This window comes from Pristiophorus japonicus, chromosome 19, assembly GCF_044704955.1.
Source record: "Pristiophorus japonicus isolate sPriJap1 chromosome 19, sPriJap1.hap1, whole genome shotgun sequence".
NCBI lineage: Eukaryota > Metazoa > Chordata > Chondrichthyes > Pristiophoridae > Pristiophorus > Pristiophorus japonicus.
The window spans coordinates 90,912,439-90,931,110 of NC_091995.1; the positions used below are offsets into that span (position 1 = coordinate 90,912,439).

Below are 18,672 nucleotides of genomic sequence, written 5' to 3' on the forward strand. Positions count from 1 at the left end.
CTGCACCCAGGGTTACCGCGTCCCCGGTTCAGACTAACTTGGCGCGGAGCTGCTAATGAGTGTGGACCCGGCTGGCGCGAGAGCCTCGGTACGGCAGTGAGCGTTGCCTCTACCCACCAGGCCAGCAGGGGGCAGCAAAATCGACGCTCCTCTCCCTTAATTCTTCCTCGCCTCCTCTCCATCTAGTGGTAACCCTACATTCTATTGTTACTTCCCCAGAGCGCAATGCCCAGATTAACGTAATGAATGAAGAGCTGTTGCTGAGGATAGCGCACGGGCGGACGGCACAACCCAAGGCCTTCCAAGTCCAGAAGACGCTCGACACCTCCGTGCCGCTGAACTACAATTCCTCTCCGAGTGAGGTCAAGACCTGGCTGGAGGCCAAAGGCTTTAGCCAGATGTAAGTTAGGTCACTGTTCAGTCACAGGCTCGCTAACCTCCCTGGGTTGACCAGGGATTAAAGATTAATCTCTGGCTGCGTGTGAAACCCGGGGTCAAAGTTCATAAGTTCATTGAAAGCCTAAGATGGGGGAACACAGGGCGGTTTTATTCCAAGATCAAGACTCATCCAATTGGGTAACGAAGTGTGAGCAGGAGTAGGCCATTGGGCCCCTCGAGCCTGCTCCGCCATTCTATAAGATCATGGCTGATCTGATCTTGGCCTCAACTCCACTTCCCCGCCCGCTCCCCATAATCCTTCACTCCCTTATTGTTCAACAATCTGTCTATCTCCACCTTAAATATGTTCAATGACCCAGCCTCCACAGCTCTCTGGGACAGAGAATTCCACAGATTTACAACCGTCTGAGAGAAGAAATTCTTCCTCATCTCCGTTTTAAATGGGTGACCCCTTATTCTGAGACTATGCCCCCTAATTCTAGATACCCCCACGAGGGGAAACATCCTCTCTGCATCTACCCTGTCAAGTCCCCTCAGAGTCTCATACATTTCAATAAGATCACATCTCATTCTTGTAAACTCAAATGAGCACAGGCCCAACCTGCTCAACTTTCTTCATAAGACAACCCCTTCATCTCAGGGATCAACCGAGTGAACCTTCTTTGAACTGCCTCCAATGCAGTTATACCCCTCCTTAAATAAATCCAAAACTGCACGCAGTACTCCAGCGCCCCGTACAGTTGTAGCAAGACTTCCCTACTTTTATACACCACCCCCCTTGCAATAAAAGCCCCATCTGCTCTCTCAGGTGGACATAAAGGATCCCACGGCCACTATTTCGAAGAAGAGCAGGGTGGGGGCGCTATCTCGGCCAGTATCATAACCACTGTGCTACTGTACCCCTCAGATTGCCCCTCTCACTTGGGTCAACGCACACCAAAATGTTACAACACAATGTGGAGGGGAACGGAGAGCTCTCGCTACAGAGGATGTTAATCCCCATCTCTCTCTCTCTCTCTCAGGACGGTGAATTCTCTTGGGATTCTGACCGGTGCTCAGCTCTTCTCCCTGCAGAAAGATGAGTTGAGATCAGTGAGTCCGGAGGAGGGGACTCGGGTCTACAGCCAGATAATGGTTCAGAAGTCACTGCTCGAGGTAGGAACATAGTTCTGTTGCTTTCATTCAAAAGAAAACGTTGGCGGGAAAGCCAAATGGCTGATGGAACGTATGTGCTTCGTGGCTTCTTTGCTTAAGAATTCATAGCAACGCATCGCTTTAGTAAGAACGAGTTGGTTTATTAACAAAAGGTTTAACAATCACACTACATATTACCAGTTCATCCACCATCATCATCATCGGTAGTCCTTCGGAATCAAGGAAGACTTGCTTCCGCTCTTAAAATGAGTCCTTAGGTGGCTGAACAGTCCAATATGAGAACCACAGTCTCTGTCACAGGTGGGACAGACAGTGGTTGAGGGAAGGGGTGGGTGGGACTGGTTTGCCACACGCTCCTTCCGCTGCCTGCGCTTGATTTCTGCACGCTCTAGGCAACGAGACTCGAGGTGCTCAGCGCCCTCCCGGATGCACTTCCTCCACTTAAGGCGGTCTTTGGCCAGGGACTCCCAGGTGTCGGTGGGGATATTGCACTTTATCAGGGAGGCTTTGAGGGTGTCCTTGTAACGTTTCCTCTGCCCACCTTTGGCTCGTTTGCCGTGAAGGAGCTCCGAGTAGAGCGCTTGCTTTGGGAGTCTCGTGTCTGACGTGATCAATGTGGCCTGCCCAGCGGAGCTGATCGAGTGTGGTCGGTGCTTCAATGCTGGGGATGTTGGCCTGGTCGAGGACGCTAATGTTGGTGCGTCTGCCCTCCCCGGGGATTTGTAGGAGCTTGCAGAGACATCATTGGTGGTATTTCTCCAGCGACTTGAGGTGTCTGCTGTACATGGTCCATGTCTCCGAGCCATACAGGAGGGCAGGTATCACAACAGCCTTGTACACAATTTCTAAATTTGCAGATGACACCAAATTAGAGGGGGAGAGTCAATACTGAGGAGGACCGCAACAGATTATAGGAGGACATTAATAAACTTGCAGAATGGACATATAATTGGCACATAAATGTCAACACAGATAAATGTGAGGTGTTACATTACTTGGAGGGTGAGAGTCTGGGAGGGGTAGAAGGGAATGTGGAACTCACTGCCACAGGGAAGGGTTGAGGCGAATAGTATCGATGTATTTAAGGGGAGGCTGGACAAGGATATGAGGGAGAAGGGAATAGAGGGTTATGCTGATAGATTTAGATGAGGAAAGACGGGAGGAGGCTCGAGTGGAGCATAAACGCCGGCACGGACTGGTTGGGCCCAATGACCTGTTTCTGGGCCGTATATCCTGTGTAATCCTATGTACATATTTCTAGCATTTTCTGTTTTTACTGGGAAAAAAAAATCCGTTGTCACATTTTAAGCTGACAATTACTCTCTCTTTTTTTGGCTTTTCTAAAGAGATTGAGGAATATGGTGAGAAGTCAGCCAGGCTTGATCTAACAAGAATGGAAGGCCCGCTTGTGTCAGCCGTGGCTCAGTGGGCAGCACCCTCGCCTCTGAGTCAGAAGGTTGTGGGTTCAAATCCCACTCCACGAACTTGAGTACATAAATCCCAGGCTGACACTCCCAGTGCAGTGCTGAGGGAGCGCCACACTGTCGGAGGTGCCGTCTTTCAGATGAGACGTTAAACCGAGGCCCTTCTACTCTCTCAAGTGGATGTAAACGATCCAGCAGCACTATTTTGAAGAAGAGCAGGGGAGTTATCCCCGGTGTCCTGGGGCCAATATTTATCCCTCAATCAACATAACAAAAAAACAGATTATCTGGGTCATTATCACATTGCTGTTTGTGGGAGCTTGCTGTGCGCAAATTGGCTGCTGCGTTTCCCACATTACAACAGTGACTACACTTCAAAAGTACTTCATTGGCTGTAAAGCGCTTTGAGATGTCCTGAGGTCCTGTGAAAGGTGCTATGGAAGTGTGGAGGTCTTTCTTTCTTAAAAGTTCTTTTTCCAAATCCTAAAAATGTTCTTGTTGCCGAATTTCTTGCAGGAGAATCGGAATATAACGGAGTTGGAAGCCATAATGGAAAAACAGAAGAGGAAAGTGGATTCTGAAATAAAAATGTCCACCTTGTGAGGAGAGGAGAAAGCAGACTTATTCCAAGAACATGTAGACTATATATTTTTTTCGGGCGAATCCTTGGACACCTCAACTGCCATGATTAAGTGTGCAGATGGGCGACGTTGCTATTGTAGACCTCACCAACGCAAGTTAACCCCCATAAAAATAATGTACATAGAATGTAGATTGACTTTCAGTTCCACACTTTAATAAGAATCAGCCATTTTAGGGAAGGAAATTGTACAGGTCTAAAATTGTTGTCATGCTATGACTGGAAAATGGCCGCCTCTCTATCGCACTGCAATGGTCCAAGATCTGCTCGCTAGGGAGCTCGGACCAGTGAGCAATTTTGAACAAAGGAAGCGATATCTTTCCGCAAAAAGGATCCTTCCAAAACGCGACTCATTGCCGCAGGGAGATCGTATCCTCGACAGCGTCCTCCACGAGCCGACAGAAAATCTATCCCGAGACCCTTGTGCCTGCGGAGAGGCCCGGCCCATCCTATCCAAGCCCAACGCACACAGACGATCGGTGGGCACAAGGAGCAAGTCAGGTGGCTTTTCGAAGGTGGGGAGGGGTGTGGGGGGGGGGGCGGGAATATCAGAAGAATAGAAGCCAAAACTGAAGTTGTGGGTCAATGTAAAAGATTTTGATATATTTGAAAATGCATTTTTTTTTTTAAGGCTGTTTGCATGGTGACTGCATGTGTAATTATTCAGTTATAAATATGTAATGAAGGTTTGAAATAAGCGCAAAGTAGAGTTGATGAAGATGTCTTTGATTGTTTGTTTACATGAACAAACGCTTCTCGCGACACGCGCTCCCGTTTCTCTTGGTTGGAGCTGTAGGTGTGAGGCACTTTAGTGATCTTCCTTTAACTCCGCCGTTCAATAAGATCAGGGCTGATCTTCAACCTCAACTCCACTTTCCCGCCCGATCCCCATATCCCTTGATTCCCGCAATGTGTTGAAGGCAGACTTGCGTTTATATAGCACCTTTCACGACCTACCGGACCTCTCAAAGCGCTTTACAGCCAATGAAGTAGTTTTTGGAGTGCAGTCACTGTTGTAATGGGGGAAACGCGGCAGCCAGTTTGTGCACAGCAAGCTCCCACACACAGCAATGTGATAATGAGCAGATCATCTGTTTTTGTTATGGTGATTGAGGGATAAATATTGGCCCCAGGACACCGGGGATAACTCCCCTGCTCTTCTTCGAAATGGTACCATGAGATCGTTTCTATCCACCTGAGGGGGCAGACGGGGCCTCTGTTTAACGTCTCATCCGAAAGACGGCACCTCCGACAGTGCGGCGCTCCCTCAGCACTGCACTGGGAGTGTCAGCCTAGATTTATGTGCTCGAGTCCCTGGAGTGGGACTATGAACCCACAACCTTCTGACTCAGAGGCGAGAGTGCTGCCCACTGAGCCATCGCTTTACAGCATCGCAGTCAGGCCATCTTTCAGAGGGACGGTTAAGAGGCACCCACCTTGCTGTGGGTCGGTGATTCGAGCGTGGGCAGGTACAGCAGGAGCGGTGAGAGAATGTAGAGAGGGATGTGATCGGGAACCGGGAGAGGTGTGAGAGTTTTGGGCCCAGAAGAGGCGAGGGCCCGGGGGGGGGGGGGGGCGATATGTGTGCGCGCACTAGGCCCGTGCAGCAGAGCAGGTCTCCGGTCGTCTTGGTTAACCCTTGCTCCTGGACCAAGACCTCGCTCTGTCAAGCCCGTGTGGTGGCTGGTGTGCAACGGTCACCCCACGTTAAAAAAATCCACGCACAGGCATTTTCCACCCTTCAGCATGTAGTTCGGGATCTGGAATATTAGGTCCTTCATTGAAACACCTGTGAACTCATCCCTTTTTCTGGCGTGGAAGCAAGTCATCCTCAATAACAACAGGGAGCGCCTATGATGATGATGATGGGTCTGGAGTCACATATAGGCCAGACAGCGTACAGGAGCGCACACGTCACGAGCGAGGGCAAGGGCAGTGTCGCGCGGGAAGGCAGAGTTGAGGTGAAAGATCAGTCACTATCTCAGTGAATGGCGGAGCAGGCTTGAGGGCCCGAATGGCCTCCTCCTGCCCCTTTACTTCTTCCGCTACCAAGATTTTCTTTTTGCCGTATTTATTATAAAACAAATGACTCGTAATTTAAGGCACAAAAAGCATTGGCCAGACCGTAGGGTTGTGTCGAGAAATTCTCCAGTGGAGCTCAGTTGTGATGGTCTCTCTATGATACAACGTGCATTAACCTGTTGTGGCGAGATGTTACCGATTTTAACTTCCAGCACAGGAACCTGAGTCCACCCTGATCGAGGCCTTGAGCGATGAAGCACGGACTGCCGTCAATGGACGCAAATGCTGCTATTTATGTTTTTTTTTCACTTTCGAACCACGACTGTGTGAAATCCTGTGTAAAACTCAATAAACCTGTACAGTTTCAGACAGTGAAAAGACGCTGCCCCTTGACTTGCTGTTTGCTCCACGGGTTGCTCTGCGCTCCGGAATGTCTTCATCGGCTCCGCGATTTATTTATGTGTTCTTCTCGGCTGGGCCGATGAAACCGCGGGTACTGGCCCGCGAATGCCCCACCCGACAATCTCGCCCGCCTCGGATCCGAAATCCAAATTCTCACCGACCGCAACGATTTGCTGCGCGTGGGCAAAACCGATCCCAAGGCACTCTGCGGCCGTCTGACGGGGCGCGGTAGCATAGTGGTCATGTCGTATTAATCCAGAGGCCCGCACTAATGACCCAGACACAACAACAACAACTTGGGTTTATTTAGCGCCTTTAACATAGTGAAACGTTCCAAGGCGCTTCAGAGGAGCAACACGAGATAAAAATTTGACACCGAGCCACATAAGTAGAAATTGGGGCAGGTGACCAAAAGCTGGGTCAGAGAGGTATGTTTTAAGGAGCGTCTTGTATAGGAAAGAGAGGCGGAGAGGTTTAGGGAGGGAGTTCCAGAGCTTGGGGCAATAATCTTTCATTCGTGCAAAAGGAATGAGTCACAGTTTACGAAAAGTATTCCAGGCACGGCCACCAATGGGTGGAGTGATTATAATCAGGGATGCTCAAGAAGGCAGAATTAGAGGAGCGCAGACATCTCGGAGGGTGGGGGGGGGGGGGGGTTGTGGGGCTGGAGGAGATTACAGAGATAGTGAGGGGCGAGGCCATGGAGGGACTTGAAAACAAGGATGAGAATTTTGCAATCGAGGCGTTGCTTAACCGGGAGCCAATGTAGGTCAGTGAGCACAGTGGGTGATGGGTGAGTGGGACACCGTGCGAGTTAGGACACGGGGCAGCGAGCACAGGGGGTGATGGGTGAGTGGGACACCGTGCGAGTTAGGACACGGGGCAGCCAAGTTTTGGATCGCCTCGAGTTTATGTAGGGTAGAATGTGAGTAGCACTCTCGCCTCTGAGTCAGAAGGTTGTCGGTTCGAGTCCCACTCCAGGGACTTGAGCACATGAATCCAGGCTGACACCCCCAGTGCAGTGCTGAGGGAGTGCCGCACTGTCAGAGGTGCCATCTTTCAGATGCGATGTTAAACCGAGGCCCCGTCTGCTCTCTCGGGTGGGCGTAAAAGATCCCACAGAACTATTACAAAGAAGAGCAGGGGAGTTCTGCCCGGTGTCCTGGGGCCAATATTTATCCCCCAGTCAACATGACAAAGACGGATGATCTGGTCATTATCAGATTGCTGGTTGTGGGAGCTTGCTGTGCGCAAATTGGCTGCCGCGTTTCTCACATTACAACAGTGACTACACTCCAAAAGGTACTTCATTGGCTGTGAAGCACTTTGGGACGTCTTGAGGTTGTGAAAGCCGCTATATAAATGCAAGTCTTTCTAAGATCATGCCCTCTAGTTCTAGTCTCCCCCATCAGTGGAAACGTTCTCTCTGCATCCACCTTGGCAAGCCCCCCCCATAATCTTATGTTTCGAACTACTTCAAATTTACAGCATGAAAAATGGTCTGTGCCGGTGTTTATGCTCCATATAGAGCTTTATCTCACGCTAACAGTATACCCGTCTATTCCCCTCGCCCTCATGTGTTTATCTCATCATCATCGGCAGTCCCTCGGAATCGAGGAAGACTTGCTTCCACTCTAAAAATGAGTCCTTGGGTGACTGAACAGTCCAATACGAGAGCCACAGTCCCTGTCACAGGTGGGACAGACAGTGGTTGAGGGAAAGGGTGGGTGGGGAGTCTGGTTTGCCGCACGCTCCTTCCGCTGCCTGCGCTTGGTTTCTGCATGCTCTCAGCGCTTACCCTATCGAACCCCTTCATAATGTCTTTTGAACGGAGTGACTGCTGCCAACGACCAAAAGTGAGCAGTGGCATACTGCGCATTAATTGGAACCGGAAACATGATGTTTCTGGGGGAGTTTTACACAAGCCCGTTCCATCCCCAGCGTTTTTCCCCAGAGCCCACTCCCTGGGACTGGTTTGCCGCACGCTCCTTCCGCTACCTGCGCTTGTTTTCTGCACGCTCTCAGCGACGAGACTCGAGGTGCTCAGTGCACTTCCTCCACTTAGAGCGGACTGGTCTTGGGCCAGGGACTCCCAGGTGTCGGTGGGGATGTTGCACATTATCAGGGAGGCTTTGAGGGTGTCCTTGTAACGTTTCCTCTGCCCTAATGCCACTAATGTCCCTTTAGGGGAAGGAAATCTGCCGCCCTTACCCGGTCTGGCCGATATGTGACTCCAGACCCACAGCAGTGTGATTGATTCTTAACTGCCCCTCTGAAATGGTGGCTCCCCACCACCTTCTCGAGGGCAATAAATGCCGGCCTTGCCAGCGACGCCCATAACCCAGGAACGAATAAATGTTTTTAAAGAGCTGGCAGCATGCACGGGCAGAACACGTCCACCCAGGTTCCGGTTCGTTGGCATCAGTTGCAACCTCGATCTTAAAGACTTTGATCCAGTCAACCCCTCAGCCTTCTCATTTCTAGAGAAGAGACCCAGCCTGTTCATCCTTTCCTGATAGTTATAACCCCTCAGTTCTGGTATCATCCTTATAAATCTGTTATTGCACCTTTTGCAGTAATGTGGAGGTCAGAATATCATTCTGGTGGGAGTTATGGAAATCTATTCTTAGTGACAAGGTGCCGTTCCGACATTCTGGCCTTACCCCCATAGATGGACAAACAACAACTTGCATTTATATAGCGCCTTTAACTTGGTAAAACGTCCCAAGTCGCTTCACAGCGATATTAGAAGACAAAACAAATACATTTGACACGAGCCACATAAGAAGAAATTACGGCAGAAAAGCTCGGTCAAAGAGGTCTTAAGAGGAGCATCTTAAAGGAGGCGCGAGAGGAGGGGTGGTTTAGGGAGGGAGTTCCGGAGCTTGGGACCCAGGCAACAGAAGGCATGGCCACCGATAGTGGAGCGATTATAATCCGGGATGCTCAAGAGGGCAGAATTAGAGGAGCGCATGCAGAAAATGTCTGAACTGCGAGCTGAGAGACATCTGAAAGCTAGATCAAGACTTGGAAACGCTTACTCACCTTGACATCACATCCCAGTAACAAGAGGAGTCTCAGTTTCCAACCAATCCTTCTCGAATCTCAGGCCTGATCGGTCATGGGGATACACCGCCATTGACTTACTAAGAATAATCTTGGACAATATCTTCAATGTGGTAACAATTAAAGACATTAGTGATATCGCTAGTTTTTAATTACAGGCGATCTGTGCTTATAAAAAAAAATGTTAGCAATAAATGGAAACCAATCTGTGTCTCTCACTGGTCCATGGTAACGGTGTGAATATTGCATCTCTCGTCTGATACCTTCCCAAGTTTGATTGCATGCTCTCAGCCACATCACTTTCTGAATTATGTAGTTAGCAAAATTCACTTGTTCTGGTTACAGCCAAGGAGCTAAAATGCTCGCACACACGTGTGCATACATATACACACATGTGCACACGTACACACGCGCACACAAATATGCACATACACACACGTGCACATATGCACACACAAATGTGCACACATTCACACACATTAGCACACATTCACACACACACACACACACGCGCACACACTTACAAATACTTGAGCAAACACCGATCCAGGCACACACACAACAAAAGAATGGAAAAGTGTCCTGTGATGGAACAGCATCCGAATGTTTATTAAAACAACACGATATTATTGCAGTTACTTCAGGAACATCAGAGAGCAGTGAATACAGCACGTGACACACAGTGAACTGGACAGAATGACCACTATCAGCTACGGAACCGCAACTACGCTGCAGTGTTTTGCAAAGACACAGACAATGGGTGCATGAGAACCTGTTGCCATCAGTGGGTCCAGTGAGAGAGGTGATGCTCCATGGCAGATGTACCACCTGCCCGGTGTTGCAAACAGAGCTCTCGCTCTCAGTGCGTTGTCTGAAACGTCGTGAAATGGAAACAGAACCCAAAGACCAGGTTTTCTTTGAAGATTCATTTCCCATTTTGGCCTGTGACTGGCGACCCGGAGACCTTCATTATTGAGGGTCTTCAATGACTTTCCACCACGCCCTGCCTTCAAGCTGCGGCCCGCCCGTCTTCCGCCCTCTGATAGCCAGGTCCCAGCGTGCCCGTGACTCAAGCCGGTTTCAAACTGGGCTTGGCGCTTTGGGAAGACCATCGCCAGTCCCTCCTGGGGTTGGAGGGGAGGGTGTGGGGGCGATGGCGTGTAGCAGTCACACCGTGACAGCACAGAACAGGCTCAATGGACCAGCTGGACTTTACGGGTCCTTCGCTTTCACATGTCTGCCTGTCCTGTTGGGGTTCAGTCGACTCCAAGACGGAAGAGTGGAGCCAAGAACACCCTTTGTGTCAGACTTGATGACCGAGACACTTGAGCTAGACAGGCCCACAGCACTCCTGGGCGGTGATGTCCATTGGACTCCTGGGCAGTGCTCACGATTGTTTCTCCTGAATTCCTCGTTGGATTTCTTATTGACGATCTTATATTTATACTCTTAGTTTTGGACTCTTCGAAGCTTACCCTATCGAATCCCTTCATAATTTTAAAGACCTCGGTCTTCCTGTATCTAGAGAAATGAGTCCCAGCCCTTCCAGTCTTTCCAGATACTTATAACCTCTCAGTTCTGGTACAGGTTGAACTTCCCTTATCCGGAACCCTCGGGACCTGGCCTCTTCTGGATAAGGGATTTTTTCCGGACGAGGGGTGGTCACGTTAAATTGGATGGCACAGGGACTGAGCAAAGGGAAATCAAGGCTGGCTGGCTTGGGGCTGGGGGTGTGACAGAGAGATCGTGGAGTGCGGGGGGGGGGGGGGGGGCGCGGGGTCAGGCCAGCAATTGCGGGAGTCGGCAGCGAGGAAGGACTTCAATTTGTTTGTGTCGGAGTTCTGTGCATGCGCCACCCGGTGGCCGAGAATGGTGCCAGACGAGGGGTGGTTCTGGATAAGGGAGTTCTGGATAAGGGAATTCTGGATAAGGGAGGTTCAACCTGTATTATCCTTGCAACATCTCCAGTGCATCTGTGTCCTTTTTCGTAACATGGGTACGGGAACTGTGCACAGTGCTCCAAGTGCGGTCTAACCAAGTTTCTATACAAGTTAAATATACTTTCCTCTGCTTTTCAATTCGATCCCGCTAGAAATGAACCCCGGTGCTTGGTTTGCATGAGCATGCTGGTTTGTTGATGATCTGTGGAGGGCACACCTATCGCTGGGGACTCAGACTCTTTTAAGAACATAAGAAATAGGAGCAGGAGTCAGCCATATCGACCCCTCGAACCTGCTCCGCCATTCAATAAGATCATGGCTGATCTGACCATGAACTCAGCTCCACTTCCCCGCCCACTCCCCATAACCCCTTATTCCCTTGTCAATTAAGAAACTGTTTATCTCTGTCTTAAATTTATTCAATGTTCAGCTTCCACAGCTCTCTGAGGCAGTGAATTCCACATATCCACAAGCCTCTGAGAGAAGAAATTTCTCCTCATCTCAGTTTTAAATGGGCGGCCCCTTATTCTAAGATCGTGCCCTCTAGTTCTAGTCTCCCCCATCAGTGGAAACATCCTCTCTGCAACCACCTTGTCAAGCACCCTCATAATCTTATATGTTTCGATAAGATCACCTCTCATTCTTCTGAATTCCAATGAGTAGAGGCCCAACCTACTCAACCTTTCCTCATAAGTCAGCCCCCTCATCCCCGGGATCAACCGAGTGAACCTTCTCCGAACTGCCTCCAAAATAAGTATAACCTTTCGTTAAATATGGAAACCAAAACTGCATGCAGTATACAAAGCACTGGGGTTCATGTTTAGCAACTGCTGTAATCCTACAAGACAATGGACCAAATGGGTATGGTGGCTGTAACTGGGCTCACAGATGAAGGACTACTAGTGCTCTGGAGTTTCAGCTGTTTAAACACCAACAGAGTCCCGAAACACACTTAGAGACCCAAATCCTCAACTCCTGCCATCCTGTATCTCTGGATTTACTCTGGTGGAATGACATAGAATGTACAGGCCATTCGGCCCAACTGGTCTACCCCAGAGTTTGTGCCCCACACGAACCTCCTCCCACCCTACTTCATCGCACCCTATCAGCATAATCTTCCATTCCTTTCTCACTCATGTCCCTATCTAGCCTCTCCTTAAATGCATCTATGCTACTCTACTCAACCTTTCCCTGTGGCAGCGAGTTCCACATTCTACTACTCTCTGGGTAAAGATCTTTCTCCAGAATTCCTTATTGGATTCATTATATTTATGGTGCCTAGTTTTTGTCTCCCCCACAAGTGGAAGCATTTCCTCTACGCCTCCCCTATCGAACCCCTTCATAATTTTAATTCTCTGCAGACGAATGTCCGGACACCTGTACTATATATAGCTCCAACCAGTGGACTACTGTGGCATTGCAGCCATTGCTGTACACAACAACAAAGAGGGAACACGTCACGTGACTGGCTCCTGAAGTTATCAACCAGCTTAAAGCCTGTGTGTTTGTGAGATCGTACCGAAAACCTAACATTGGCGACGAGGGTAGGATAATCGGATAACCTAGCTGAAATTTTTGTTGGTGGATGATTCAGCCATTTTAGAACCTGTGTGTTTGTGAGGTCATAGCAAAAACATAACACATCAATTCTAAATTTGCCTTTGTTCTAGTTCAACCTGCGCTCTCTTGTCCTGCTGTCATGGTCCAGTTTGACACAAAATTCCAGAGTTGTTCTTTCTCTACGGTTGACCATTATAACTCCACCTGTCAAGACTGAGAGCCCCAGTGTCGCTAAACCTACCTCAGGAGCGGGGCCTTTCATTGACGCTGTGCTTAACCTGATGGCAAGAGCAAGCAAGGATTGTTCTAGAAGATGCCTCGACACCAAACGGTTTCTGGGCCAAGACTACCTGTTGCAATGCAAACCTGGAAATACTGACGTTACTTGACTCAACAACAACATAAGGAAATCTATTGGTTGCTAACCCGAGCTACAATGGGGTCGTCCTTCCCATAACGACAAAGAAAAAATGGCGCCCTCCTGCCAATGAAGGAACCTTCATCATTCTCCCCGCCACATTGGCACAGGAGTCACAGGACTCAACAACCCAAAATTTACAGCACGTTTGGGCCGAGTTAGACCAAAAGAAACCTTTTTTCTAAAATGTAAATCACGCCTAAACAATATTGTTGAAAGTATGTACATTCAGCTCACATCAACTCAATACAAGTGGCACGCTTAGCAACATATATATATATACCCACACACAATTTCACTATTGCCTCCTTTACCTCACACTATCGTCTTTCTTGCTGTCTTTTCTCAGTCCCGTTGATCCCCTCAATAAATCTCACCTCCCACCCCTTCCTCTGCCCCGCCCTTCCCTCAGGATTTCAATCTTCCCACGAAAGTTAGGCAGCTACGCTGGGTCACCAACTCTGATTGGACATGTTCCTGGAGGTGCCGTCACATGACCTCCGACCGCCCCCGCCATTGGCCGCCCGACACGCCCATCCCTGCGGGGGGCCCTCCGCCCCACAACCAATCGGAAAGCGAACAGACTCTTCCTTACCCCATTGGCTGATTCGTGACTTGTCGGTCAGACAGCTTTGGTTCCCGACAAACCCCCCCCCCCCCCCCACCCCATCCCCCCACCCCCGATATTTCTCATAACGAAAGTATTGCAAGAATTTTTTAAATCACAGGGGTCGAAATTTGGTGCCGCCATTTTGGAGGCGGTGACACCGACGGTGATTTTACCACCCAGCGGTAATCACCGCCTCAAATTGCCAAATTCAGTATTTCCGCCCCCCCCCCAAAGATGAGAGAGCAACGCTAAAAGAGACGTCCTGGGAGCGGGACCTCAGGAGGCCGACACCACTGCCGGCATTCCTCGCGGTCAAAAATTACCAAAAAAAAAAAGTTTGAGAAACTGCATTTTGTCACTCCCCCACTGCTGCCATTAATAAATATACGCTAAAAAAAAAATAATTAAACTTAACAACTTACCTTGCTCCCTGGACGATACCGCCCCGGGAACCCCGATGTACCGACAGCTTTTCCAGTCGGTACGCACGCCGTCCGGTAAAGCCCCCGGTCCAACCGAATGTCGCAGCCGCGGTGCCAAGGGGGCGTCGCTCTCGATGATGTCACCACGCGGGTGGCGGACGAGCGGAACATCTTGGCACCGCGCGCTCCCCCCCCACCGCCCAACTACATTTTTCGGGAAGCTCCGCTGTGTCAGTGACTCCTTTGCCGCCGCTCACGGAGGGAGGGGGTAGGGGTGTAACAAACTGAATTCCGACCCCACAATTTTTAGTGCCCCGCTCCCTGGGTTGCTCCGAGCGAGGTCCGGGGGGAAGGGGTGGGGCAATGAACCTTTCATTCCTGGAGATTCCAGGGCAATCCTGGAGGAGTTGGCAACCCCGAAGCTACACTGAAGTGCTTTATTTAAAGCTTAAGGTTAAAGGGGACCCATCTCATGAACCTTACCAGCGATACGAGTTAGCCATCTAATACAGGGTTGACTGCAAAGCACTTTTGCACCTCTACGTAAGACTAAGATTTGTGCGCTCTAAGAAGGGAAAAAAAGGCTTTAGACAATTTCACAGAACCAGATTTCGTTATTCCTCTTCTCCATTTCCATCTCCTTCGTATCCTTTCTCCTTATCGCCATTGGGCATTTTTCCTGTGTCTTCGTTGTCGCGCAATTCCTCAGGTTCTCCCAGCTCGTTGTCGTCCGGCTCTGTGTCCTCGTTCTTGATGTCTGCGGTCTGCGGTGAGAGGTTATCACAAGCAACAGTTAGTCGCCGATGAAAGACTGCAAAAAGGACCAGCTGCAAAGATCTGTGGGGGGGTGGGGGGGGGGTGGGGGTCTCGGGAGTATCTGCAAGCCAGTTATCAGCCAAGAGAAGCACAGCCCAAGGCGGTGGCGCGCACGAGGCGCGGGATTGTATTGGGCTCTTTAATATCACGGTTGAGAAACCTAAGTGAGGAGAACACCACCGCAAGGGTCGCAAAGAGCGTTTGCCACTCCCAGTGGCAGTGCTGAGGGAGCGCTGCACTGCCGGAGTTGCCGTCTTTCGGATGAAAAAGACTTGCATTTATCTCGCGCCTTTCACGACCACCGGACGTTTCTCAAAGCGCTTCGCAGCCAATGAAGTACTTTTGGAGTGTGGTCACTGTTGTAATGTCGAAAACACAGCAGCCAATTTGCGCCCAGCAAGCTCCCACAAACAGCAATGTGTTAATGTCCCAGATAATCTGTTTTTTTAATTATGTTGATTGAGAGATAAATATTGGCCCCAGGACACCGGGGATAACTCCCCCTGCTCTTCTTCGAAACAGTGCCATGGGATCTTTTACATCCACCTGAGAGAGCAGACGGGGCCTCGGTTTAACGTCTCATCCGAAAGACGGCACCTCCGACAGTGCGGCGCTCCCTCAGCATTGCACTGGGAGTGTCAGCCTAGATTTGATGTGCTCAAGTCTCTGGAGTGGGACTTGAACCCACAACCTTCTGTGATGAGACGTTAAACCGAGGTCCCAGTCTGCCCTCTCAGGTGAACGTAAAAGATCCCATTACTCTATTTGAAGAAGAGGAGGGATGTTCTCCCCGGTGTCCTGGCCTGTTTTTATCTCCCAGCCAACATCACTAAAAGCATTATCTGGTCACTGCTGTTTGTGAGAACTTGCTGTTGCCCACATAACAACAGTGACCACACTCCAAAAGTTCCTCAGTGGCTGTAAAGCGCTTTGAGACGTCCCATGGTCGTGAAAGGTGCTATATAAATGCAAGTCTTGCTTTCCATAGCTGTCTTATAAGAATAAAATCACAGAATGGTTACAGCACAGAGGGAGGCCATTCGGCCTGTTGAGCCCGTGCCGGCTCTCTGCAAGAGCACCTCAGCCAGTCCCACTCCCCCGCCCTTTCCCCGTAGCCCTGCAAATGTGTTTTCCTTCAGGTACTTATCCAACTCCCTTTTGAAAGCCGCGATTGAGTCTGCCTCCAGCACCCTCTCAGGCAGCGCATTCCAGATCCTAACCACTCGCTGCGTAAAAACGTTTTTCCTCGTGTCACCTTAGGGGTCACAGTCTCAGGATAAGGAGTTGGCCATTTAGGTCCGAGATGAGGAGGAATTTCTTCACTCAGAGGGTGGTGAATCTTTGGAATTCTCTACCCCAGAGGGCTGTGGAGGCTCAGTCTTTGAGTATATTCAAGGCTGAGATCGATAGAATTTTGGAGTCTAGGGGAATCGAGGGATATGGAGCTCGGGCGGGAAGGTGGAGTTGAGGTCGAAGATCAGCCATGATCGTATTGAATGGCGGAGCAGGCTCGATGGGCTGAATGGCCGACTCCTGCTCCTATTTCTTATGGTTCTTCTGCCAATCACCTTAAACCTGTGTCCTCTGGTTCTCGACCCTTCCACCAATGGGAACAGTTTCTCTCTCTATCTACTCTGTCCAGACCTCTCACGATTTTGAACACTTCGAGCAAATCTCCTCTCAACCTTCTCTGCTCCAAGGAGAACAACCCCAGCTTCTCCAGTCTATCCCCGTAACCGAAGTCCCTCATCCCTGAAACCATTCTTGTAAATCTTTTCTGCGCCCTCTCTAAGGCCTTCACATCCTTCCTAAAGAATTGGACACAGTGCTCCAGTGTTAAAAACCTCGGCCCCTTGAATGGCTGACGGAACATGGATCAAAAGGAAACCTTTACTTGGTAATCCTCGGTTGGTATCGAGTTGTATCCCGCGTAGGGGAGCTGGGTTGTGATCTCCATCTTGTACATCTTTTCATCATCAAGCGATGGCCGGAGTTTGATCATTTCCAGGTCGTTTTGGTCTGCGTGTTGGGCATCGATTGCTGCCAGTTCCATTTTGGAGAGATAGTTCACTATCCCAGCGCCAAATGAGTCACCAACCACATTCACCGAAGTTCTCATCCGATCTCTGCAAATACAAAAAGCTCACGTTGAAACGTGTGAAAGGTATCTGGCAGAAGGCCTGGAGGTAAGGCTGTCATTAATTAGAACGACACCAGAACTGAGAGGTTATACCCATCAGGAAACGATTGAACAACCTGAGTCCCCTATCTCTAGAAAGTCGGATTCTGGAGTATCAGCCGTGGCTCAGTGGGCAGCACCCTCGCCTCTGGGTCAGAAGGTCACAGGTTCAAGTCCCACTCCAGGGACTTGAGCACATAAATCTAGGTCAACACTTGCAATGCTGAGGAGGGCCACACTGTAGGAGGGGCAGTGCTGAGGGAGCGCTGCACTGTCGGAGGGGCACTACTGAGGGAGTGCTGCACTGTCGGAGGGGCAGTACTGAGGGAGCACCGCACTGTCAGAGGGGCACTACTGAGGGAGTGTTGCACTGTCGGAGATGCAGTACTGAGGCGGTGCTGCACTGTCAGATAAGACATTAAACAGAGGCCCTGTCTGCTTTCTCAGGTGGATGCAAAAGATCCCACGGCACTATTTCGAAGAAGTACAGGGGGAGGTGTCCCGGGGCCAATATTTATCCCTCAATCAACATAACAAAAACACATTATCATATTGTTGTTTGTGGGAGCTTGCTGTGCGCAAATTGGCTGCCGCGTTTCCCACAGTACAACAGTGACCACACTTCATTGGCTGTAAAGTGCTTTGCGATGTATAGTTGTCATGAAAGGCGCTATATAAATGCAAGTCTTTCTTTGTGCCTATGTTCCTTCCTATCTCCCCACCCTACTTTTCCAACATGCTCCAGACCCACATTTCACTTCCAGCCGTACACTCCAACTCTCCCTCGTAGGACAAAAGCAAAATACTGCGGATGGTTAGAATCTGAACTAAAAGCAGAAAATGCTGGCAACACTCAGCGGGTCAGGCTGCATCTGTGGGGAGAGAGAAACAGTTAACGTTTCAGGTCGCTGATCGTTCGTCAGAACTGGAAAAGGTTAGAGATGTAACAGGTTTTTGAGCAAGTGTCGGGGGCAGTGAATGGGGGGAGGAGAGGAAAGTGTCACTTTAATTCCCCGGCCCACTCCCACTCTGACCTCTCTGTCCTCGGCCTCCTACACTGTTCCAATGAAGCTCAACGTAAGCTCGAGGAACAGCGCCTCATTTTACAGCCTTCTGGGCTCAACGTTGAGTTCAACAATTTCAGACCGTAACCCCTACCCCTATGTTTTTTTCTCTGTTTTTTTTCTTTTCCACAGTAGCTGGTGAAGACTCTGCCATTCACACCCTCTCTAGACTCATCTTTTGTTTCTTAACTTGTCCCATTAACATCGCCTTTTGCCTCGCACCATCATCCCTTGTGTCTCTCTAATCTCTCCTGCCTTCCATCCTATCACAGACCTTCCCTTTTGTTCTTTCCTGCCCTCCCTCCTTTTCCCGGCCCCTACACTTGCTTAAAAACCTGAATAACCTTGCATTTCCCTACATTATACGCTGTCTGCCACCTCACTGCCCACTCACTCAGTCTATCGATATTCCTTTGCAGACGCTTTGTGTTCTCCTCGCAGCTTACTGTCCCACCTAGCTTTGTATCGTCAGCAAACTTGGATACATTACACTCGGTCCCTTCATCTAGGTCATTAATATAGATTGTAAATAGCTGAGGCCCCAGCACTGATCCC

General features: G+C 49.7%; 2 protein-coding genes across 3 annotated transcripts in view; one reads left to right on the plus strand and one right to left on the minus strand.

Moving 5' to 3' along the window:
* The window catches only part of LOC139230034 (epidermal growth factor receptor kinase substrate 8-like protein 1), a 75,405-nt gene extending 71,273 nt beyond the window's left edge, over positions 1-4,132 (plus strand). For both annotated transcript variants that reach the window (XM_070861784.1, XM_070861785.1), the window contains 3 exons: positions 220-400; positions 1,422-1,554; positions 3,495-4,132. In XM_070861784.1, the coding sequence (XP_070717885.1) occupies positions 220-400; positions 1,422-1,554; positions 3,495-3,581 (401 nt within the window). In that variant the 3' untranslated portion in view covers positions 3,582-4,132. The remainder of the gene's footprint in view (positions 1-219; positions 401-1,421; positions 1,555-3,494) is intronic.
* A 10,515-nt stretch (positions 4,133-14,647) lies between these two features.
* Positions 14,648-18,672, minus strand: part of LOC139230527 (excitatory amino acid transporter 2-like) — a 31,485-nt gene continuing 27,460 nt past the window's right edge. Inside the window, exons 9-10 of the mRNA XM_070862359.1 lie at positions 16,769-17,000; positions 14,648-14,822 (exon numbers count right to left, since the gene is read on the minus strand). Of these exons, the coding sequence (XP_070718460.1) occupies positions 14,673-14,822; positions 16,769-17,000 (382 nt within the window). The 3' untranslated portion in view covers positions 14,648-14,672. The remainder of the gene's footprint in view (positions 14,823-16,768; positions 17,001-18,672) is intronic.